Source organism: Vanellus vanellus (assembly GCF_965231255.1).
Source record: "Vanellus vanellus genome assembly, chromosome: 17".
In the NCBI taxonomy this organism is placed as follows: domain Eukaryota; kingdom Metazoa; phylum Chordata; class Aves; order Charadriiformes; family Charadriidae; genus Vanellus; species Vanellus vanellus.
The window spans coordinates 11,149,526-11,174,654 of NC_138922.1; the positions used below are offsets into that span (position 1 = coordinate 11,149,526).

The 25,129-nt window shown below is 37.8% G+C and overlaps 1 protein-coding gene across 1 annotated transcript in view; it reads right to left on the reverse strand.

Annotated features, from left to right (window-relative positions):
• Nucleotides 1–4,173: 4,173 nt before the first annotated feature.
• SMURF2 (SMAD specific E3 ubiquitin protein ligase 2) overlaps nucleotides 4,174–25,129 on the reverse strand; it is a gene marked incomplete at its 5' end in the record, with an annotated part of 64,006 nt that continues 43,050 nt past the window's right edge. Inside the window, 14 exons of the mRNA XM_082492314.1 lie at nucleotides 4,174–4,746; nucleotides 5,061–5,136; nucleotides 6,951–7,152; nucleotides 8,579–8,699; nucleotides 8,928–9,065; nucleotides 9,548–9,726; nucleotides 10,167–10,281; nucleotides 11,815–11,918; nucleotides 13,445–13,655; nucleotides 18,041–18,199; nucleotides 20,943–21,027; nucleotides 21,196–21,398; nucleotides 22,784–22,867; nucleotides 24,153–24,237. Coding sequence (XP_082348440.1) covers nucleotides 4,647–4,746; nucleotides 5,061–5,136; nucleotides 6,951–7,152; nucleotides 8,579–8,699; nucleotides 8,928–9,065; nucleotides 9,548–9,726; nucleotides 10,167–10,281; nucleotides 11,815–11,918; nucleotides 13,445–13,655; nucleotides 18,041–18,199; nucleotides 20,943–21,027; nucleotides 21,196–21,398; nucleotides 22,784–22,867; nucleotides 24,153–24,237 — 1,862 coding nt within the window. The 3' untranslated portion in view covers nucleotides 4,174–4,646. The remainder of the gene's footprint in view (nucleotides 4,747–5,060; nucleotides 5,137–6,950; nucleotides 7,153–8,578; nucleotides 8,700–8,927; nucleotides 9,066–9,547; nucleotides 9,727–10,166; nucleotides 10,282–11,814; nucleotides 11,919–13,444; nucleotides 13,656–18,040; nucleotides 18,200–20,942; nucleotides 21,028–21,195; nucleotides 21,399–22,783; nucleotides 22,868–24,152; nucleotides 24,238–25,129) is intronic.

Genomic DNA, 25,129 nt, shown 5'->3' on the forward strand with positions numbered 1-25,129 from the left:
ACACAGAGGGAATGAATACCTAAACTGAGAACAGACTGCATAAACCCAAGCTAGTAATTAGTTACATGTTCTCCTCTGCTTGACAAAACCGCAATTTTTAAATAGTTTATCTCAGCAATGAGGATGAACTAAAGTAATTTTAAACAGGCTCCAGTAGAAGAGTTCTTGCTTAAAATTGTATGAGTGAGAAGTGATATAAAAATACTGGAATTGATTGCATTGTGTATACAATATTTGAAGCTTGCCATGAGCTAGTGTCTGTTATGGAACGGACAACACACCTGGCGAATTCAGACTCATGCATGGGGAAGAAAAAAAAGAGAAAGAAAAAAAGAGCAAAGCAGACAAAAAAGGCCCCAGCAGCTGGAGAGGTGTCCTTTACAGATTAAATAACATGTACAATTAGAGCATGATATACCTCACTCAAAACAAAACCCAAAACACACACACCAAAAAACCGCCACAAACCCAGAAACCCACACCCTGTCTTTCTTAAAAACTTCCAGGGAGCTGCTATAAGCCAGGCTAATTGAAAGTCTCTTATCTAAGGGACAATATTTACCAGCTTAGTTGATCAAATGTAACTAATATTTACCAGATTTACCTTTTTTCTTCCCTTAAGGAAGATGGTTTAGCTTTGTTCAATTTTTAGAGGAGACATCCATTCACCAATGGTGAGACACCATTACATGAAAGCCAAAAGAAAGACCTTTTTTGTTTCACTAGAATGTTTAGCACAATCCTTATTATAGGTAACAGAAAGACACCAAGTTCTAAGTATTTTCTCCTGAAACAAAGTTGAGTTACTTAAAAATGATATTGGTAAAGTAAATAATTAAGAAAAACTTAAAACTTTTAAAACCATTGATGCTGTGACAGTGCAAACAGCATACAATTTATTGCTCAACTTCTGCATGGGTACATACATTAAGTACTTAAAAACCATTTTATACAGATTTTTTTTTTGTTAAAGCTCATGTAACAGCTGGGTGAAAATACAATGATACCAATGCTAAAACACTCTGTAATAAATACAATAGAAATGATAAACTAAGAACTGTCAGTTTGTGGAGGAGTAATTACACTTGTATAAACTAATTACAACTACAGACAAAGCTCTGAGGATGTGGTAGAGCCAGAAACCTACTACATAGTGTAAAGTACAACAAATGGCACCTGTTAACTATATGGTGCTGTTTAAAATCTGAAGCAATTGGAGCATGCTACATTAAGCTGTATGATGCATACTTATGATATAGAAGCAAAGCTTTTACTTCCATCAATGCAGCCAGTTTAAACGCACCAGAAGTTCAATACAGATGTAGTGTTGTAGAACAAGAATTTAAAAAACGGCTTGTGTGCTCTGGACTTTAGTACAACACAAAAATTTGGTACAAATAAATCAGTTTAGGGAAACTGAAACTATGTGCAAAAAAAAAAATTAGAATACATACTGTACAAAGCACCATTACAAAACTCTTTACACCGAGAAATTAAATCCTCTGAAACTCAACTGTGTACTGTATATTTGAAATCTACAAAAGTCACTGTTCATAATTAAACATTCATAATGAAAAGCAACAGCATAAAACCATGATGTGACATCTCTCTAAAACAACTAAAGACTGGATAAAGTAAAACCCAGTAAGAGGGACACATTGAAATAAATATTCACATTAATCATGGGGTGAAAGTCCAAGGTTAAAATGCAATATTAGGCTTAGCACCTTTTTGAGGGGAAAGTAGCTGACATGATCTCGAAACAAAATTTTGCAAAGGAATCAACCCTTTAACATTTTCAGATAAACATCTAACTAGGTGATGAGGTGCTTTAGTTAAAGCTCTCAGTCATTATGAAGGTAGAAAGGCACTCAAAATACTTGGTATATCCATCCTCATCTGTCAGCTATGGAAAGTCAAACGTAAATTTGTCTACTTTTGCCTATAATATATTAAATTTACAATATGTATCTGCGACAGTTAAAAAATTCTCTACGCCCTACCAAAATGTTTGGTAGAACAAACAGATGTACTGCTAAGGCTGCTGTGAAAATGAATGGTATTTATCAGCTGATTTAGAGTCTATATTCTGCAGAGCTCATCTCCTCCCTCCTCAAAAAAGCTTTTATGACATAAGGGTGGCCATAACTATGCATTCAAAAATTTACCAGCCTAAGCAGGCTGATAGGGAGAAGGTTCCTGGGAAGTGGGTATAGATGATGTGGTCAGGAGACACTACAGAGATAGTCTTTACATAGTGCTGAGGTGAGCTGCCTGGTGCAAAGGGAACAGCAGCATACTTTCCCCCTCCCATCACCTAACGGAGTCCTGACTTCTCCCAAAAGCTGTATCAAACTGGATTTTACATTTTTCACATTTCATGACCGGGGAGGCTGCAGCTATAGCCTGAGCAAGAGCCCGAGGTGGGGGAATATCACTTATACACACTGGAGTATTTATCCTGTGAACAGTGGTCAAAAGAACCTGTCTCTGTGAAGTCTCTGTAAATAGTAACTCACATCATACCTCAAAACTTGCAGGGGTGAGAAGAGGTCTTTGGGAGTGTCTAAAGCAGTGGTCCCAAACACAGGCAGCAGTACTGAGAGTAAGAAACACACTGGGAAACAACCTAATTCGCTCTCCCAGGCAACGAGGACAGATGTAGTGGTAGCTTCTCTGGTAACGTATTACCTGAAAGCTGTGAATTGGGGATCCCAACGGTAGATGCAAAGGTGCCGGCCATTTTACATGAGTGTAATCGGCCCTTGAAATGAAGAAAAAAAGGGTCTGATATATTTCAAACTTGACTGTCAAAGCGAGTTTCTTGGCTTTATGTTTACATCCCTAAGTAGCCTCATCTCTGCAGCAAGCCCAGAATAGGAAGCAAGTCTCTTAGAACAAACCTTCCAGCAACAGCTGTACAAAAAAAAAAATATAATAATCAAATGAACATGTGGATTTGGCTCGCCAGATTCTTACCACAATGCTACAAAAGTAGTCCATTGCCCACTATTCTAATACACAACATCCAGTAGTATACTCACTGTGGCAGTCAGATTTGGCAGAACAAAATGAAGTTCAAGCTCCACAGAACAGACAGAAAATTAGCTAGTTCGCTGCGTGACTTACACTGCAAAAATGGAACAGCTCTTTATATCCCATTCTTTTAGCATTTTCAATACCCTTGACTTTCTCCTCATTGGCAGTGTAAAAATAGTGCAGATTTGATGATTAATTGTAACCTAAGTTAAAAAAATACAACACTGATTGGAAAAAAACCACTACTTATTCCAAATACTCACACCGCTGAGAGGAGAATGCCACCATCTCTTAAGCAGACTGATTCATCTACACACCACAAGCAGATCATACAGATCTTAACTGAGAATTCCCAAACTAACTTCAAAGTTCAGTTCCCTCTACTGGTAGTGCATTTTATTCCCCTTTGAAGAGATCAACCCATGTTATAATTCATATATATACTTACTTCCATCCCTACAATCAATAAATTATGTGCTTTTAAAACCTCATTTTCAAAGCACATTACACATATTTCAGTTAATACACCATTTTTCCTTAGTTGTAACTTAAACCCACGTGTCATGAGCAGCTAGACAAAGATTACAACATGTTTTACCTGATATATCTTTAGCATCAACAAATACAGAATGTGATTTGGCTGCATTCAAACAAACTTTGGTTGACTGGACAGGATGGGTTCTGAAATGAACTGCTGACAGGCTTCTGCTGTCAAGTATCACCGCATCAGCGCGCTTAAAAAGTTGAAAAATGCAGTGTTTAAAGTCAAAAGCAACAAAAAATACTCTTGACAGACTTGTTAGAAAAATGCTGTTTTAAAAAAATCAAAACGTCTACTGTTCATTAAAAAAGGTCTATTCTACACGTTAACACAAGTACTGTACCAAATACAGTCTGTGTCACTCACGCTAGAAATTTTGTTTAAGGAATCTGACAAGTGATATAAATAGGACCCCAAAACATCGTATTTGTAATTCATGCTTGAAAAATATAAAAAAGCCCCCTGTGGTAACATTAAAGTTGAATTTACATTGCAGAATATAATGTTTTACTATATGAAAATGCAGTTAACATGTAAGTGGCTTTAATTAAAAAGATTAATGATTCTTTCAGCCAATTTTATGCAAAGTTAGAATAATCCAAAATATTTTTTTAAAAAATAGCAGGTATAGATGCTGTTCAGTATCATACATTTAAAACAGGCTGAAACGTGACTTGTACCGACTGCTGAAGTTGTGTCTTGGTATCTGAGAACAGAAATCAGGTAGGCAAATATAATAGATTACCTTTTACAAAAATAGTAGTAGTCTTTAAGTATAGAATACTGCTTAACTGTTGAAATGTAGGAAAAGTCAGCATTCTGTATGTTCAAGATATTAGTTTTTAATAGCAGCTGAATGATCCTATGGCAGGAACCACAGAACCTATTTTCTTGAAACAAAAAAAATACAATAAAAAAAATTCCAAAGTTGTCCTTTCCCTCCCAGTGTCCTAGTGTAGAAAAGGGAAAGTTTCCTGTATTTCAAGCATTTCTTGAGTCTTGGCTGAGGGAAGGGCTTTCTGGCTGACAGGAGTATAAATAGAGTCTCAGGTAAGCCTGTGAAGGGTCATTCCACAGCAAACCCGCATGTTTCTTCAATGGCAGTTAGCAGCTTCTCGTATAGCTTGTCATAGCTTTCGTAAGGAGGAATGTCTATTCGGTTAAAGCTGTGGACAGAAGGCAGAAAGATTTCAGCTCGCGGAACTTCAGGCATCACCTGGCAAAGTTCTGTTATGCTTCCCTTAACATACGTGAAACAATGACAAAGCAAAACTTAACAAGGCCAACAGAACTTCATATATATATATAAAAGCAATCTCTAGTTTTCACACCTTTACTACTGTACAACGGATAGCATTTATTATGTCAGAAAAGGAGGGGGGGGGGGGGAGATAAAAAAAAAGAAAAGACGGCTCAAAATACAAAGACAGCAAATTGGTCTTAATCTATATATTACAATAGAGGCCTGAAAAAGTCTTACCAAGTATGAGCTTTCGGCAAATTATTAGTGCTGGCATCAATCTGGTGTATTGTAAATAGTCGTGGGCCTGCAGCACCTGAGAATCAAGAAAAGATCTCTACTACTACTGTATTGCATGATATGAAATTTCTTTGTTGTACTGCAACAACAAAAAAGTAACTAAAACCACAAAAAGAGAGAAGCTATGCACAAAGAAAGCTGAAATCCTACAGGAAGGAAAAAAACCTTAAGACAAACTGACCATGCCTATCAGACAGATTCCCGCCCTCCACCCACACACCATAACCATCCAGTTATTTAAACCATTGAAAGGTAAACAAGAACAAAGCATTGATAACGAAGAATAATACACCTGTTTTCCACAGTGCACTATGTAATTCTATCAGTTTTTAATTGGACTTCTCTCACCCTTCCTAGAGAAGAAATTACACAGCTGTATCCGTTCCCATTTTATAACAGGTAGTAGCGGCCAATTCCATTCAAATTTGATAGAGGAGTCACAATACCAACTTCTTATAATTTTGTTACATTAATCTGACTATACAGAGATCCTCTCAGTCTCTCTCCTAAAAAGACTGCAGCACAGCAGACTTTTAGACTTGGTATACGTTGAAGATTTCACAAGGGACAGAAGAGGCTACAAATGCCCTAACCTTAGCAGAACTGGAATTCTTGCCTGAGGAGACAGACATCAAAGAACATAAGCCACAGGGTCAGCCTTTCTCACGGGGACTCTGCTGTTAAGTAACAACATGAGCTTGTTGTGCTGTGTTAGTCCAACTCGGTCTAAAACCCAACCACCTTTGCATTCATACCCGTAGGAGAGCCGGCTTCGCTTGTTTTACCAGTATAGTCCTACTGAAAGGTACAGCGTAGATAAAGTTCAACTCTTCCATAAAGGTCTCTCTTCCATTCTCCAAACAGCATGCACCCATGCACTCCACTACAGCACCAGCATGCACACCACCAGCAGGGCTAACTGAACTTGTACCTATCCAGCTACAGCTTGCCTGAACAAGTCCCTCCACCCTCTGCAATGTTATTTAAACACTTACCACTTAAAGTACCATACATTGCTTTAAGTAACTAGGGTCTTAAAAAACTCAGTATTCCTGAGTTTCAAATGCACCTGAATATTTAAGAGCTCAAGAACAGAGGAAAAAGAAAATGAGGGCTTCTATCTGATAAGGAAGGGATAACGAAGAACAAATAGATTTCTGTGTGGCAGCTATTGTCACAGCATTTGTGTTCTGATGGAATCATCTACCTGTTAAAATGGTTTAATGTTTCCCCTGGGCATTTTCTCTGGTCTTATGAGAGGGTAAAATAGGATAACTTGTGTTAACAGAGTTATGGGTTGCGGTCAGAGCTGCTACAATGAACCCAGAGCCTCGACTGAAGTTCAGAAGACAGGTCGGTAATTAAGGGGATTGTTTCTGATGCCTGGGCTGCCTGTGATTACGTTGCTCATACAATAAAAGTCGTCAGCATTACAGAGCGCCTCTGCTGTCAGAATCGTAAGGACACTGTATGTTGGTGTTTTCTGATCCCAGAGCTGTACAGGTGATGAGGGCTTGTAAAAGACAGAAATTAAAAAACAGGCTTCCAGAAAACACAAAGAAAACCCCACTAAGATCTCTGCAGATCAGAACTTCTTGCCAGGGAAGGAAGCGCTAATTGAAACAAAGCAGCCATTTACAGCTGAATAACAAGGTAATAAACAAACACACAAAAAAAGACTGTGACTGTTATTCAACAGACCATTAAAAATCGCTCTTAAAAAGTCCCCCTGCAGCCAGCCAGCCTTATTTTCAGCTAATGTTCCTGTGATGTGTCCTATGGCCTCCTCCAGGTACAGGCCATTTGCAGTTACTCCTGGAGAAGCATTACCTTGTAATGCCTTGAAGCCCTGCAGAGGCACTCGGGATGAGCCGGTCACAAACTGGAGAAGTCGCGCTCGCCTCTCTTCATCAAAAAACTCCACAGCTTTCCAGAACCATTTCACGATGTTGCTGTCTGGGGTACAGTGTTTTAACCTAGTATTTGCCTTCCAGTCATTAACATCAATTTTTCCCAGTCCACAAATGATGAGCTGTAAATTTAAAATATAATTAAATATTTCATCATTCATCAATATAAAAATGGGTTCGGAGCTAGCCAAATGAGGAACAGCTGATATTGAAAAATCGACAGATTTTATACCAAAGGCAAATTATAACCTCTCACTAATCTTAAGCAATGCAGAAATGTAACTTCTCTGATTTTTTTTAATCCTACCTTTGTATACATTCTTTTTTTTAAATGGCCTCAATTCAAATTTTAGAGAAATCAACCATTTCATAAGCTTATATGAAAGTGTCTTGACCTGCCAATGAAATAACAGAAGCACAGATTCTACACACGCGTGGAAGTGCATGCATAATTCACATTTGAACTCAGTATTTCTTTCTGGAGCGTGGCTAAGGGTGCAGTTTGGCTGGTCCAACTCTGGACCCTCAATAGTAATCTTATTCTTGTCACACCACACACATAATAAAATCAGACTTTCCTCCTGATGAAGAGCTTTCAGCACTTCTCAAATGGAGACCCACAACAGATCAGTTTAAGTTCAACAGAAATATGATTATGAAGATGTTTTCTAGTGATTAAGAACACTGCATCGTCCCCTTTCTTATTCTGCATCTGCAAAATGATTCTGGGTTAACAGTACGGCTGGCTCACTGCTGTTCAGTGAAAATATTCAGGATAAAAGAAGAGCAATCACTGACATTCCAGTACAGTGAATAGAAGGAAGCGTGAATAATTTATCTTGTGGCCATTTTATATGGCAAAAACCTCAGCTCCAGAGCTAACAGATCATATATTAGAATTTAATTTTAAAAGAAGCTTGGGATCTACGGGATTTGCTTGGAGAGGACATTGTTTGGATGCTGACCTCGACATTTTGTAGCCCATTTGTCAGTGATAGTACCACACAGCACTTTCCTTTTGCTGTATTTTCAGGGCCAATTTAGTCTGTCATAACTCAGCTCTGCAAAACCACAGAGCTGCCTGACACCAAAGCTGGGGCTGGGAGCAAGTGGTGGGAGGTGGAGGGAGTGACAGACTATTTTCCTGGTAGCACTGCATTTAATATCGTGAAACTGCACCGTGAGAAATATGCACCAGCACCTCTGCTGGAGTAATGCTCTCCGAAACGACCTGAGGTCACTGAAGGTACTTCTCAGTAGGTTCAGCTGGGTCTTCAGGTTCAGGAGAGGGTCTCCTCTTCTACCACTTCTGCAGTCGCTACGAAACATCACCCTGAGAAACGCTCTCCTGGCTCTGACTGGAAGACGCAGGCAGTCTCAGTGACTGTGTGACCCGGTAACCTCTTACGCTAACTGTTTCTTGCAATAGCACATCTGCGCACCCCTAAAGCACTGGGGACACAACTTCGCATGTTACTCAGTCCCAGAAGAATGCCTTGGGCTTTCACTGTTACACTTGACGACGTAACGTAACATTAGTGGACTGACCTCTAACTCTTTCTCATCAAATGTCTTCAGCAGATGTTGTGGGATTACTTCATTAAATCCCTTCTGTAGAGCCAGAAACTGAGCTTCAATTCCTCGTAAAAACCGCCAGTTTACATAAAGTCTGCAAGCAAGTACAAATTGGGTTTGTGAAAGATGTATTCAAATACAATAAACCTGCAATTTATCCAGCCAAAAAAATGACCTTACTGACAGGAATATGCACACCACCATCACTGCACTACCACTTCGGTAAAAAACAACAACATAACACTGTTAATTACCTGAAATAAGTAAAAGTTCCTCCCCACCACAGGAAATATAAAAAACTTTGGAACAGATATTGATGTACCTGACATATTCCTTTTTGTTTTCCTCTGTCACAGGGATGCTTTTGCCATTGGGTTTCAGTTCATGTTGAATAATTTCCCCGTATGCATTGTGTTCTACACAAAACGTGTGGTCCAAGACTCCCGTGATATCATTCTCACTGGTGGAAAGAAATAAGCAAGTGACTCAGTGAAAACATATTCTGCAAATATATTACAGCCATAATATATCTGACAGATACATCACAATTTAGTTTTTCAATTGCATTTCAAATTACTGCTTGGAAGCAAAAGGTGAACGTACGTTTTTGCTATGTTATATTTTAAAACCATTCTCAAAGTTCTAATGTTGTATTTTAATAACACATAACTGTTAATAAATAGAAAAAATTAATAAATTAAAATTTATGAACTGAGCACTTTACAGCTCAGTAATCATTTATCCCCCCACCCACTCCCCAAATTTGAATACCTTGAGCATGTTAAGCCTTTAAACAAGCTGAATTGTGCAAGATGTTTCTTAAATCTGCCTGAGCAGGAGATCAAAATACACTTAATTTCTTTTCAAACGGATTTGGGAACATTATCACGTGTTAACTGAGGCGGAATTCTAACAACGTAAGACAGAATACACAGTACATACAGTATCCAGACTAAGCTGTTATGAAGATCAGGGTCAACCAATTCCATGTCATCCAAAGTAATCGGCTTCCCTAGCAACTGCTTATAGAAAGGCAATGTGAAGCCCCCATCGATATAGTGTCCGTGAAACACAGCCATCCCCATTATCCGTCCAACGAAATGGAAATACGATAAGTGTTCCTAGAATTGAAGGAAGAGACTAAGCCATTCAGCTAAATAAGACCTCCAGGTTATATCTGCGGAATATGAAATAAGATTGTAATACAAAGAAAAGAAAAAAAAAAAACAAAAAACAAAGAACACATCCAGAGCTTTTTGTTTTGTTTTTTTGCAAGCACATTAAGTTTATTGCTTCCAGTCCAGAAGTCTTACTACTAAGAATCAAAATAAACTTAATTTCTCCCAAAGGAAACATAAATCATTATCTTACAGAAAATTAAGAACACATTTGAGAAGTTTCTTTGATCAGTACTAAAAAGAAATTATCATATTATTGCACAAATTCAGTCTCTAGCAATACTAATGTGAGAATTAGATTCCTGAGTCTAGAACACTCTCCAGATGTATTTAATTTCTAGTCACAAAACAATCATTCACAGAACTCATGTTACTAGTCATACCGGGTTGACTGCAGAGTCTGGGTTGATTTGCAGCGTATAGATGTCATCTCGGGAATATTGGAAGAGACCATAATACGGATTCAACATTTCATGGGACAATAGGTAGAGCCACTCCCTGAAGAAAAGAAAACAATTTATTGTGTATTTTAAGCAAATGCATTCCTACACTGAGAATCTTTTCAAAGTAGTATTTTTTTTAAATCTTAAAAACAAGTGTGAAAGAATTTCTCTCTGACCATGCTTAGATAAGGCTGAAATCAGAATTATTTTTACTGGCTCAGTAACTGAACAGCCCCTGACAACTGATGTATTTCTCAGTTTTCCTAGATTTTTCTCCAGGTAACTTATTTTGAAGTGAGTTTCTGACTGTGATTCTTCTTCAGCCCTTACACACTAAGACAAGACACTGTGTATTCTATCGGTTACACTACAGAGACATTTGAGTCAAAGCTTTTAATATAAGCCGTCTTCAGGTAACAGATACATTTAGTAGAAGTTTTAATTACATGTTCATAAATCAGTAAATAATGGTCTAAGAACTGGGAAAACCATAACACTTCCTAGTTTGGTCTTCCTGTATTCATGTACGGGAGACGGCAAAGGCTCCATGATATACAGTCTAGGAACAAGACCCGTGCTGGAAAATACTAGCAGATACTTTGGGAAATAGTGCACAATAACATCTGTAACTTCTTTATTTTAAACACTATGATAATCACCAAACAATTAGTAGTAACTGATTCAACAAGACTGTTTTACTAGTTATGGCTAATTAGCATGTTAAAATATTTAAGAATGAACGAAGTGAACGCTCTACTGGCTGTTTGCAAACGCATGAAGATAGACGCTGCGTAACAGCCTGGGTCCCAGAGGTTACTGCACGCACCATCGGCGGATGCAGAAGACGGGCTGTTTGGGAGCACCGGCTGCACTTTGAAATTAATACTAATGGTAGACAAATGCAACGTAATGCAAACAATGAATACTCCTAAATGAGTCAACACTCATTTACAGAGTAGATCCACATGCCAGAGGTGGGGAATGTTTTCACTGAAGCAAACCAGCATCTGCGCAATTGGCCGATACAATCCCCAATGCTGTTTTAACACATGAAGAATATATTCACACAATCAAGAAATGCCACTTTCTATAAGCAAATGAAAAATAACCTCAAAGACTCCTGACAGACTTTTAGTTGCCTACTAAATGCTAGTTTTTAACATTTTGCTTCAAACAGTGGTGTCAATTTACAATAAAGCATACTTTTTGATGAAAGTTCTGCCACAAAGCCAAATATTTAGTAGTATAAATTCTCAGCTACCCAGGCTTTACTGACCAAAGAAAAATATAGTAATTTCAATAGATACCGAAAGCCTGTCTTGCATATATGATAGATGTCTGATGCAATCTGTAACATGCACTTTGACTTATTTCCAATAAATTAGTTCTTTTTTTGAGGCAGTTTTTCCTTTAAAAGGCTATCTGAAAATATACGTTCTTCTGACATACAATCTGTTAGAGAAATAAATGTAAATAAGAATGATGTAGAAAGAAACAGGTCTGATACAAGGCTGGTTTAGGATTCAAAGCACAGGTGTAGTTGGTGGGGTTGGGGTACAGGGGAAGAAACAGAGGACAGACTGTTCACCTGGCAACACCTCCATAATCAAGGCCTTCCTCCCCACGAAATTTTATCATTAATCGTTTCCACAGGTCTTTTGGCCTCATCTTCATGACTTGCCTGTAGGATTCCTGTAAAGACGTAACGCTTTCTTTTATGAACTGCTATTTCAGACAAGAAGTCACTACTGATTATTAGAAAGGAAGGGAGTCTCAGACTCTGAGTCCAAAGGGGATACTATTAAAGGGGATATTGTTTTCCTAGATACTAAGCAGTTTCTCAAATCATGGACTGTTCCTTAGTTTTCTACGAATGCGATAACATGTGTAAAATAAAACAGATGTGTGAGAAGAACCAACTTCCACAATATCTCTCTCATTCTCATATAACTTAAAAAAAAAAAAAAAAAAAAAAAAAAAAATCAAGATCTGCGTCAGTAAACTCCTTTTGTTTTGCATAAAGGCTCACAATTTTTGCAGCCTGAAAAGCCAACAGTGGAGCCTCTACTCCGGGTATAACGCATGTGCAAACCTTCAGGAAGCATCTTAAGAAAAGAAGCATCGATGCCATCCCTGTAGATCTACAGAATTATTCCTCTACCAGTAAGACTTCACCAAGAAAACACAAAAAGAAAGCTGAAAGAGGTAAAACAATGCTGTTTTTTAAAAAGTAATTAAACCCCAAAAGTCTATTTTTCATTTATGTCCAGTATCGGTGCCCCAAGCTTCAGCTTTGCAGAACAGAAGAGGTAGGTGTGTCTGGGACCCAACATACTCGACTCAGTTTTCAGAACAAGAACACATCATTTTCACTGCAGTACAGCAGCCTTTCCTCCCTTTCTTTTTTAGCTGATTATGAAGTGATTTGACTGTCTCCGAGAGGAAGACCAATACAAATCTTTCTTGGCTGGGAAAAAAACTGTGACAACACAGTGGGGCTATCAAGTTTGTGGGTGGGGTAAAAATGCAACAGGGATGGGTGGGATGGGTGATAAAGTTCTCAAGAAGACAGAGTGTTCTGCAGAGAAAGCCAACGAATTATAACTACAATTAAATCAATTCAGCAGAATTATTCTGCTGAATAATGTCACAAAATAAAATGAAGATATCTCACTGCGGGCATCTCTGGTCATTCACAAGCCTAGACAATTCATAAAATTGGTCTGATTGGGGCCAGGGGGATCAACTGGAATTGAGATGGATGCTAAGTAATACAAACTCCAGAGATGAATGCTATTGAATAGTAATGTTACGTAAGTTACAATACATCAAAGATCACTAATAATTTCAATTTGTAACATTCCCTCTGTAACAGACGTTAGATTTCTTCTATTCAAGGAAGAAGTGAGACAGTATCTTCAAATACATGAAGTGCTTAGATCCCTTCCTCAGTCCCGCACAGTCTGTCCATCTCCAATCCCAGGGAAAGCTTTACCCGTTTTTCTGCTTCTCTACAGGGTAAATACATCTACATTAATTACACAACTGTTCTTAACATCCCCTTGAAATGCTTCCTCTTCCCTTTCACCACCCATAAAATTCCAGCTTTCACTCCAGACTTCAGAATTTCACCTAACTGAATGACTTCTTTAGACGGTTATGACCAGCCCTCCTCCCCTTCCTTCAATGTTAGGAAATGGGTCAAATTCTCAAATTACCTCAAAAATCTCTTCCCTGGAGACCTCAATACGACAATGGCCAGCTTGAGGTTGTTGCTGCGACAGCTCTTGCCTCAGGATCTTGAGTTTCTGCACGAGGTCTCGCTTGTACCGTGGCACGGTCAGACACTCTGCCTCGTCCGGCAGCTGACACAGGGACACGACCTGCTGCTGCTGCTGGTGCTGCTGATCTTTAAGCTGATTCTGGCGGCTAGAAATAAACACGGCTGTTTGCAGGCACTCACATCATACTTCCCCGATTTTCTTCAAATGTTTCTTAAAGGTTAAGTCTTTGTAACTGAACTACTTTCAATTTAATATGATTATTACCGTGATTATGCTAAAAATGTCCAGGTCCAGTAAAAAATATATTCAGAGAGATTTTATCCTGACTAAAGACATATGCTTCTGTCTTTCTTGGCAACTGCCAGTTGTTTCTAGGGTTTGCTCTTTCTATTAGTACTACTCTACAAAGTATGTAAAAGGTTACAGCACTATATAATAAGGTATTATCCATACAATTTCACTACTAAGCTGCTGACACTGAATTTCTCAGATACCGTTTCCATATTTCCTTTGCGTGTTTTGCCTTCCTCCATTTTAAAATTCAGGGATCTGCCAAACACTATGCCTCTAATCTCCAGTCAATACCATCGTCTGTTTTAAATGGCTTGTCTGAAAAAGAGTAAGCTTACAAAAAGATGTTTGTACTGGCAGCCTGGCAGGGACCTTGTCCCTTGTACCTGGCCTAGTCTGGACCACAGGAATGTGGGAGTTCACATGTAACTAATTGGCACAGATAAACAAGTATTTTTACTAGCAATTCTAAGAGATTTTGCAAATCTGACTTCTTACTAGGAAAAGTAAATTAATCGTGTTCCAGAGATGTCCTCTCTTGTGTCGTTTCTTGTACGCAGTAAGTGGATGTTTTTATAGCTTTTTAGTATGGCGTTTCCAAAAAACACAGGATAAAAGCTGTATTTTACCTAAACCATGAGAAGAATACCGCTGTGGGGAATGCATGAGAATGCCCTGGATTTACTGGATAAATAAGAAAGGTCACAATTCAGAATGTTTTCCAGTGGAATGTTAATAAATTGTTTTTTTCAACATCAAAGACCAAAAAAATATTAGATGGAACCAAACACAGTTTTAATATATTTTAAAATTTCAGCCAATTGTCTGTCTTGAAACAAGGTCTACTAGAAAGCTCTCCTGGGCAACCAACTCCCACAGGCTTTTATCACTCGAACATTCAGAATGGGCAATTAAAAAAAAAGGGGCGGGAGGTGTTCATAGTTTGCCTAGTGGTTCTGACAGCTATTCTGTTATTTGCAAACCTTCTATTTAAAGCAATTTTGCACAAACCACCCTCAAGGGAGACTAACACCAGGTGACCAGGAAATCTTTATCAGTAGTCTGACGAGCCCAACGGTTAGAAACCCCTGCAATGGCACACGCTGTAGATCACTTCAGCGATAACTCAAAGCTTAATATTAATAATAATACCTCTTTACTCCTGGGCCCCAAGGAGGGAAAATACATAGAAATCCTACTTCGTTACTATGCCCTAGGATGCAGAACTTCAGAATTTAGCTTAATCCATTGTGTTGGTTTCACTGTTTTGTTGTTTGCTTCTGGTTTGGTTTTTTGTTGTTGTTGTTGTTTCTTTGTGGTGTTGTTTGTTTCTTGGTTTTTTGTTTTGTTTTTTTTTTTTTTTTTTTTTTTTAATAAGGCTATCTTAACTTTATTCTCAAGCTGATCACACTGGTCTTACAGTAAACTACAGTTATTTTAAGTCATTCCTGAGAAAACAAGTAATTAGAAAAATTTAGAGACACACACTCGACGTGGCTCCAGAATACGGCTCTATGTCATTTGTGCTACGTGCATGGTAATTTCTTTGCGATTAGTTTTAAATGAGTCTCACTTAAACTGTATTTACTAGATATACAACTTAAAGCAAAATCGTTGTTCTATCTTCTGAACTTTCTAATTCCGTAAGGACAAACGTGAAAATACTCCTTGTATATGCCTACCAGAGAAGGTCGTAATTATACATTACAGTAAGCATATGTTCATACCACCTTTAATAGTACAAAAGACAATTCCCTGAACACAAAAACTAGTCAATGTCAGTCTTAAAGAAAATGTCACCTCTGAAACAAGCACGAACTTAAGATCAATGCATCAAATTAAACCAATCTAAAATAGGGCAGTACTAGGAGGAGAAAGAACGCCGTCCTCCATATTAGACTAAAAATAATCAGTGCAGTATTAGCTAAACAATCTGCAGTGCTTAAAGTAATTAAATCTAATTTCTTAGTTTGTTTTCCCAGCTGAATGACTGTTCTTGATTCTGTAGAGCGCTTTAAGGATATAGCTAAGCACTTTTCAGATGCCATAACTATCAAAACCTATCAAAAATTCTTGGCCAATATTTTCAAACAGAACTGGGTAACAAGTTTGATTATTTTCATAACTTATAACATCATCATTGGAAGAACAAACTGCTTTACTCAGCTTGACAGAAAAGTCAGTATCACTGAGAGTAAACATTTTATTATGCCTTTAAACCTAAAACACTATCCCACCCATCCCACCCAAATACTAAACCTATTTCTCAGACAATTTACAAAATGACAGGCCCAAAGGCAAACGCCTTGACTTTTTTTTCTTTTTATTTTTAAAAAAGAACAAATAGAGGTGGGCTAAAGCGGGGGAGCTTTCACATATCCTGTTTGGTGCAATGAAAGAATAAACACCAGAAAGATTTATCAGGCAGCAGACTTTGCTGATGACACTGTTGGTTGAATTTCTGAAATCCTTCCCTAATGAAAGACAGATGTACAAATGAAAAATTTAAGCACACTGTAGTAGTACTTAAAACTTTTAGAAATTAAAAATGGTTCTGTGATTCTGGAAGTCGAAAGTCAAATTGGATTTTCCAGGGAACAGAGCTAGCTATGTATTTGTCCTTCACAATACACGTCGAACTAGCTACCATGACCCTACTGCCATTTAAAAATAAGCCTACCTGTGAAGGACAATTTTTCAAATATAGTCCAGTTAACTGAATTTTCCACAGTTTAAGAATTGCACTGTTATAATTAAGTAGGTCTGAAGTTTTCCTTTGGGTAGAATATCTAAATCTGAATTAGTGTAGTTAACTTTTCTGTGTTTCAAACACAAATATGCTCTTCCGTTGATAAGTTTTTTTTTCAAGATCATATTCATTTGAAACAACCAATCTAAATTCACCTAAAATTAGTAGTGATTTTTTTGTGTTTGTTTTACATTTAAAAAAAAGAAACAGAAGCATCTGTATGACAGGAGCTTACTAAAGTTCTGTAATATACATGTATATAACCAATGATTTTTCTAAACAAAATGCATATTTGTCAATATTTAGACACCTCTTGGGGTGTTAAGTTCAAAAGTATATTGGGCAGAGAAAGTCTAGCCAGGTCCTATGTATTACAAAAAAGGTATGATGACCTCGTGGATATTACTTTCCATTCCTCGTTTTGTCTTTTCAGTGCTTGTTCCCGTTATTCTTTCCTTCAGCTTTTCTTCCCAATGATTCACTTCCTTAAAAGGGCTATTCCTCCGACTTACTCCTTGCCCAGGGCTGCATGGCTTTCTATCTAACCAATTCCTCATTGTTTCTTCCACTTGACACCTACTCAATACTTTACAGGTGTTTCTCAAGAGCATTAAAAGGTGTTAGTAGGAAAAACAATACAGTCAAACTCCCAAATAGCTCGGACAACCTGATAGCCACGTCTACACACACACACAAAAAAAAAAGAAAGGAAAAAAAAAAAGAGACATGTTTGTTTGCTTTTTGGGTTCCATTTTTAGCAGGAAATCCCCCAGTGTGAAATGAGTGCCAAGGGAATAAGAACAAGAGCCAGAATTCTTTTGAGTTTCCCCTTCTCTTTTTAAAACTGCAATACGAAAATGTGATATCCAAACACTAAGGCAGAAAATACAGTTCCTATTTTATGTTATTCTTTTTGTGAAAAATCTGAGTTAAATTATTGGCCTTTTATTTTGAGAACATCTCAACCAGTCTGACTCTAAAACTGAAGGTAGGAGCTGAATTATTTCTCCTTTATTCCAGGAGAAGAGCTGGGCCCTTGTGCATCCTGGCTTAACTCATCCGAACGTCATACCACTGGCTATTGAATGCAACCTCGTATTTTAGAACAAGTACTCCATAACTGAAAGTAATGTGACATAGAAAGAAAAGGAAAGAAAGCGTCTCTCCTGCTGTTAGAAAATAATTCTATGGGCCAATCTTTTCCACCAACCAGCACTTGCTTCCCCCGCCGCTGCCCCCAACTCCCAGCATCACAATAGCCACATTCCTGCCTAAATGCTGCTAAAGATATTTTTTTTTCCCCAAGAACAATCAAACATGTTTTCTTTGCTATGTAACAGAGTCAGTTGGTAGTGTGTTAAAGAACAGCGCTACTATACTTTAAATAGCACTGAATGGCAGAATACACGTTGATATAAAATCTAGCACCCCTCAAGTGTCATTTTCTTTCCTCTATTACACTCAACACGTGCTGGAGACTTTAGACTTACTTTAAGACTAAATGCAAGTTAGCAGATAGCCGTGGATCTGTAAACTGCGTTGTCCTGTTGTTATGGTCAACAAAATAAACTCTCCCTGTTGCTGTATTTCGGATCTCCCATCCAGGAGGCAGTGGACCAAGCTCTTCACAATTGATGTTGCTAAGATCCCTGTGAAAACAAATATAAAATGAAAAATACCTCAGCATTTGGCCTCCGAGCCAAACAAGCGTAAATGTAACAGAACAATCCCATGAAGTCTGAGAAAATGTGTCGTTTCAGAAACTTGATCTGTTCAGCTGGAATCTCTACTCCCAAGGTGCAAGCCCACCAAAGAAAAAACACACACCCCAGAATGAACGCCACGGGGAAAAAAATTCTTATCAAATAACCTTCGTTTCTACAAACTAACTTCAGATGTTAAATTAATACAGGCTTAAAACAAAAATAAAGACCATTGCCATATCTGCCAAAATGGAATTGCAGTTCTACACCAATTTTGACAGAAAACATTTTTAAAACAACATTAGTCATGTAAGGAACTCTGAATCACACTTTAAAAACTCCTACAAAACAAAACTATATTTCTGAAGAGTTATACTTTCCATGAAGAATTATGCATGGGATATGTGTGTATGCCACAGGTGGTTTTGCCCCCAAACCCCAAGTGCTGGTAGGAAGCAAACAGCGCTCTAACAAATTATTTCAATTAAAATATTATATGAACAATGACTGAGCTCTGCAGTGAGCTATGCAGCGATAACTTAATGGGCCTCCTGAAAATTATGCTGCAATCGGGAAGATGTAGAATCATTCTGGAGGTTCACTGAAAACAAGTACTAGCCTTCAAAAATGTAAATTTATTGATTTTTCATGTGTATAATCCACACCTTAGATACCTCACGCTGTCAAGTACAGCTCTTTTTAAAGGTGTGGGTCTTCAGATCTCCCAGAATCACGTGAGCTGAGGGGAGAAAGAGCCGAGGGGGCAGAAAGGCTAAAAAGACGCTGTCTGCAGGGACTCAAAAGGCTGAGAAGCCACTAAAGAAAACACAAGGCTCTGGAATTGAACTTCGGCTGTTATTAATCATATACACACTGCTGCTGAACTCTAGGGCTTATTTTTATTAACTAAATGACTGTGACATATTAGCATAAAAATACAATATTCCTTAGAAATGACATAAACTCTATCCTCATGCAAACAGCCAAGTTTTGTTCTCAGTGACACTGGTGCAGTTTCTGCTGCCACACCCAAGACTGGTGCTAACTTAGATTTCATACAAAACTATTACACTACCAACTTAAGGATTAGATCTAATACAATTTTTTTAGGTAAGTCTAGTTTCTAGTTGTGTATAATAGGCAAGTCACGGACTTCCTAATGCCCAACTGCCAGCTGTATCGCACCCTCAAGTCTACAGACAATGCATCAAAGCAAAGTATATTTTTGTGACACAAAAGTAGTAATGAAACCAAAAGAATCATTTGAAAAAAATGCAATGTGGCTATGGCCATAAGGCACTCTGTCCTTCCTGGGACGTTCAAAATCCATTTCCACGGGAACGAACACCAGCAGCAACTGACAAAGTTGCTACAATTCTCCTAAATGCCAACACTGGCTGCCAATTTCAAACTACACACTCTATTTTACGGCACCATTCCCAGACTTTAGGAGGCAATAATTTTCAACAGGATTTCTTGGGTTTTTAAAGAACAATCAGAAGGTAACAATAGTTTCCCTGTTATCCTTCTTTCCTTTCAAACACATCAGAAATAATCACATGTACAATATGTACGCATGTGTATCATGTAAATAAGGACACTAAACTAAAAGGACACTTCAGATTTATTTTCTTCTAATTGTTGAGATAGCCACAACAGAAACAGCAGTTTGAGTATTTTATTCACAGGTCAGTCTCTCTCAGCTTCTCTACCTGTTTGCCCCTCTCCCCCAAATTATTTCCCATTTATATGCTGCTTGAAAGCATATACGATTGCTCTAGGAATATCTGTATGAGAGCATTATAAAAAAAATAAATATTCGTTTCTGCTCTGTAACAGGAAACCTGCTGTAAAAAAGCTTGTGCATTTTTAGATGTTTGCTACTATACTCAAATGGAAAACTTTCCCTTTTTTTTCCCCTTTCTTTTTTAAAAAAGACCCAAAATCCTGGCACTTCAAACACAGCTCACTATTTCAGCTTCCAGGCTTTTTATGACCCAGTGCCTCCAATTAGTTTCTTCAAAATGTACCAAGTTTCCCATTCCTTGAGTAAATTACATTTCATAGTCTGAACACGGGACAGTAATTCTCACAGACAAGTAAAGTTAAGCTAATTTGGAGATAAGACTGTAGTTCACTATAATAGTGTGTCTAAATAAACAAGGGGCATCCACTACATTTTCGAGGTTTTCCCCTTTGTCTGATCCTCCATCAAAAATGATCAAATTTGTCTAGCCTGTTTGTCACCAAGTTTGCTCTTTATAAATATATATTGACAACTTCTCAGGCGTTGTTAACTTCCAGAGCCTGATTTAAAAAATAAAACCAACTCAATTTTCAGTGAAGTAACTCGATAAATTTAGATGTTTGAAGTGCTCAGATCCTACTTTGTTTCATTATTTTGCAGAGTATTAAAACCTGGACTTGGCTATAATTCATATGCAAGATCTAGAAGCAGTTAACTAAACCTGTTTTCAAAGCACCACTGTAATTTATTTCTTGATTCTCCATTTTTGCATTAAAAAAACAATTTGAAGAACTGAGAGGCTAATTTATTTGCATTAGTGACTTGTTAAAATGATATACTGGGGCCAAGAGTCAGAAATGTAATAGCAGAGAAAACTCTGAAGAGAGTACTGCTTAAACTATTTTAATTTGACATCTTAAAGAGACTTTCATCATTTCTTACCTAGGTACTCTCGGATCGTGCCACGTGCTAACACCAGTTTGAGTATGCAGAAAATAGACCTGACCTTGCTGAGTCGTCCTTTGCTCTGTGAAATAAAGATAAATGAATAACTATAAGAACAAAAAGTGCAATACAAAAACTTACAAAGAGTGATTTTCCCAAACTAAGGAATCAAAAGTATCTTACATATATATGAGAAGACACAACCCAGATTCCTGGGAGACCTACAATTCAAATATTTTAATTTGCATACCATATCCTTCAGGTAAATCAGGAGGAGTGTGCAAATGTGTCCTGCTCATGTAATTTCTGTGCCTCTGTGACCTGACTCTCCTCTCTGCCAGCCGGGGATCCGACGACTGTCCGCAGGTCGCACCGTTCGTTCCTGTAATTGGAGTGTTCTCGTCCACAAAACAGCTCAGCGGTCTGCCTGGACTGGAGTATTCAGATGCTGGCCTGCGGGGAAAAATGGGAGAACTGCATTGCTGACTGCACACAGCGCTAGACAACGTGCATTACGGAAGGTTCATCTAGCAGCTTTTGGGAAATATTCGTGGATGGCAGAGCTGAGCAGCTGACTTGTCAAGCAGGATACCTCGATGACAGGCAGAAAGGTTCTGTTCTGCACCCACTGGTTCATCCCAGAGTAACGAGTAAACCTCCTCACCTATCTTAGGGTCTGACCTGACATTTAGTATATGATACTGCAGTGTCAAGATCACACCAAATGCTCCCATGAGCAGTTCACACCTTAAACAGAGTGCCGAGAGTAAAATTTTTTTTTTTTTTTTTAAATGAGCAGTGTACAGCTCAAACTTTCCCACCTTGCTTTCATATGGCTGAGGAAGTGATCAGGCCTTGTTATTCCTGCTAGTTTTTAAGGAAGGTTATTAGGCAAGGATGGTGACAAAGGGCTAAGTAAGATAAAAACAGTTCTTCTTGAGAGCTCGACTGCAAGAGGAAACACTGAATTATGTGGTTTCATATCTCAATGCTGCTTTCAAAAGGATTTAAAATGTGTTAAAGGGAGACTGATAAGGATGCAGGAAATCCCTGAAAAAAATTATATATTCTGCATTTGTTTTTCTACTGTGAATGTGTCTAGAGCTTAGAATAGGTCTTTTAATATACCAGGAAAAATACAGATAGGTATATTAAAAAGCTGTTCAGTACTTTCACTCACTTGAAAACTGCAAATACACATCAGAGCTGGCAGCATGAACAGTACATATTATTTTAAGTCAAATATATCCATACAGGGACTGGAATAATATTTATTGAGCATGGAAGAGACTGTGCAGGCACAGACAGTCTGCAGAAGAGTCTGAAAAATACACAATGACACTGTCTACAGTTCAAGTAACAGTAAAACTGGTCTGAGGAACAGCTTTGCTACACACATCTACAGTTATTAGAAAAGGCGATGGCAATGATTTTGAAACACGCTCTGTAACAATCAGCTTTAAAAGTTATGGATTATATGGTCACAGCATGTACATAGACAATGTCGGTCAGCTAATCATGATCTCTTTCTTCATCCCTTATGATGTCTGTGCATTGTAATGTCTGTATTTATAGAGCTCTACCATAGCAGCTCTACAAGAAAACAAAGATGTTAGTATGAGGGAAGGAAAAAAATCTAGTCAGAATGGTTCTTCCGAGTTAAATATTAGGCAGACTGAAGGAGTAAGATGTTAAAGAAGAAAAGCATATAGCATTTGTGGAGTGACCCGGAGGAATGCTGAACACCCCGTTAAGAGCCACTTATTTCACTTGTGCTCAGTGCTCCTGGTCAGCAAGAAAACTTCATCATACGTACAGTCTCTTAAATAATTTCTTACCGTGTTGGTCGCTCCCACTGAGTTGTTCGTGTAATATGATTTAAATACTGGATCCTTCCAGAAGCAGTCCTCCGCTCCTCCCACCTAGAATTCAGACATTGAGAGATAAGGCAACGAGTGGTATTTCCAGGAAACCAGGGCACAAAACGTTTCCAACAAATGCCAACTCAGGAAGACTTACACTATTATGAATCATGTTAGCTGACCAAAGTAACAGGAAACAACTGGAAGTTCAACTCAGAATTGATTTTACATGTTCTTCCCTTGGAACCCGGCATACCGTGAACAATATCACACCTTCATGTTCAATAACTATTTGAATTCTAATTAAATCCAAATAGTTGTATAAAGAAACTTCTTGAAAACATCATGTTTAATAATGCATTTAACTTCTTTGTCCACTGATTCTAGTAAGTGCTTTCATAGTATCTTCACGCACTGCTTGCTTTTATTAAAAAGGCACCTTCACATGACTTTTTAATTATTATTACTTCTGCACTCCAAAACGCATAAGGCTATAGAGCTAGCTTTGCAGTTACACAATTAAGTAAGCAATATTTATACAAGGAACATTTTGAAGTGAAAATTTAAAAGCTATTAAAAGTTTAAAAAAAAATTTAAAAGTTTTTAACTTCTCCAGACTCCAAATTAACAAAAGAATGCTGTTTAGGACTTAGATGATAATTTATGTTTCAAAATTCATCATCTGAAAAATCAGTTTCTCCTGTCTCCACCTGCCAAGAATCGCATTCAGGTGGTCTGTGTTTGCTCTGAAAAAGTTGATGACAGCACCAGAACCTAAAACAGAGCATTTTTCTGTATTCGCAAAACTGTTTTAGGTGTTAATGATGTCATTAACTCTCACAGGGACAAATCAAAATCCTAAACCCAGCCTTTGGCAGGTAAATACAGCAAGAACTCAGGCTCCATTACCTTTTCCAATCATGATTTACATGGAAGAAAAAATGATCCGTTTTTATAAGTGTATACCTCTGCACGGCACTGCAGAAGGTAGCCAGGCCCGCATGTTCACTACCTTGCTACAAACTACTAAGTGGATGAAGTCAGTTTGCTGGCTGTGATTTAACATCATATTAGCTTATCAGTTCTATAATTTGAAAGACGTATGTTTTCTTAGACAAGTATATTTTTTAATGCATTTACTTATATATATGCCACCTCCCGTTTTCCAAGAAGAGACAAGAACAAGGGTCAAATTCTTAACTATTCCGTGTATCCTAGCTGGCTTATCTCCTGCTCCTAAATTCAAATAAAAATAAATTAACCTATTTGTACACTGTTTTCTCATTACTGCAAAAGTCTGTTGTATGAGTTGTATTTGTATTTACATCACAGTGTGTCAGCTTACCCGTCTGGTAAATCATTATCAAATAACCGACTGCAATCCACAACTTGTCCTCCTGTGCCTATTCGGTCTCTGGATTGAAGGCTTACTATCAAGATAATGAAAGAATTATTAAAGATATGACATCCGAATGCAAATTGCAGTTATATTTGAAAGAGAAATGGCATAACTTGGAGAACTAATCTGAGCCATGTTCTGGATATTTTTCCTTCCCACAAATCAAAGAGAAACGGTGTATGTTTTCATACATGTAATTTTCTACATCTTACTTCAAAAAAGTTAGCTTAAAAAATATGAATGCAAGTGAAGGCAGACAAAGAAGTTAATTCTGAAGCTGTCCTTAACTTTTCTTAGTATGAGATGGACTGTGACGCTGGTCTGGCAGCAACAGGGCGGCTAACCTCAGGCGCGGCTGGGACAGCAAGGGGGACACTGCTAGTGCCATTCTTGCACTGCTAACGGGAGAACAGCTAATAGAAAGGGCTAAAATGAGAAATTCCTGTATGGTTTTGACTCTTTATGTACTTTATGTGCACATGGGATTCAACACACACACATACACACACAAAACCAGGCAAAATTTAACCGCTACAAGCACGAGACGTTTGGTTTATTGGCTACTTTCAAACACCAGTGGTAAGAAATCAAACACAATTTTCACACAAAGCAGTGCTCAGTACCCCCAAAAGCCCTTACTGCCCTCAGCAAAACGATATTACTTTTTTTTTTTTTAAACTTTTTTTAAACATATTTCATTGTAATGGATATTTATGCCTGAAGCTTTTGTACTACAATTCTGAAAACCAAGATTTTTTAGGCAGCTTTTGTTCCCAGTATCATAATTTGCAAGTGTCCAATCTGATAATTTATGACAGTTGTGTTCCTGTGGGGTTGGGTTTTGGGGTTTTTTTGATGTTTTGTTTTGCCTTTAACAATAAAACAATTGCTTAAAAGCTAAATACGTGCTGTGGCACACATTT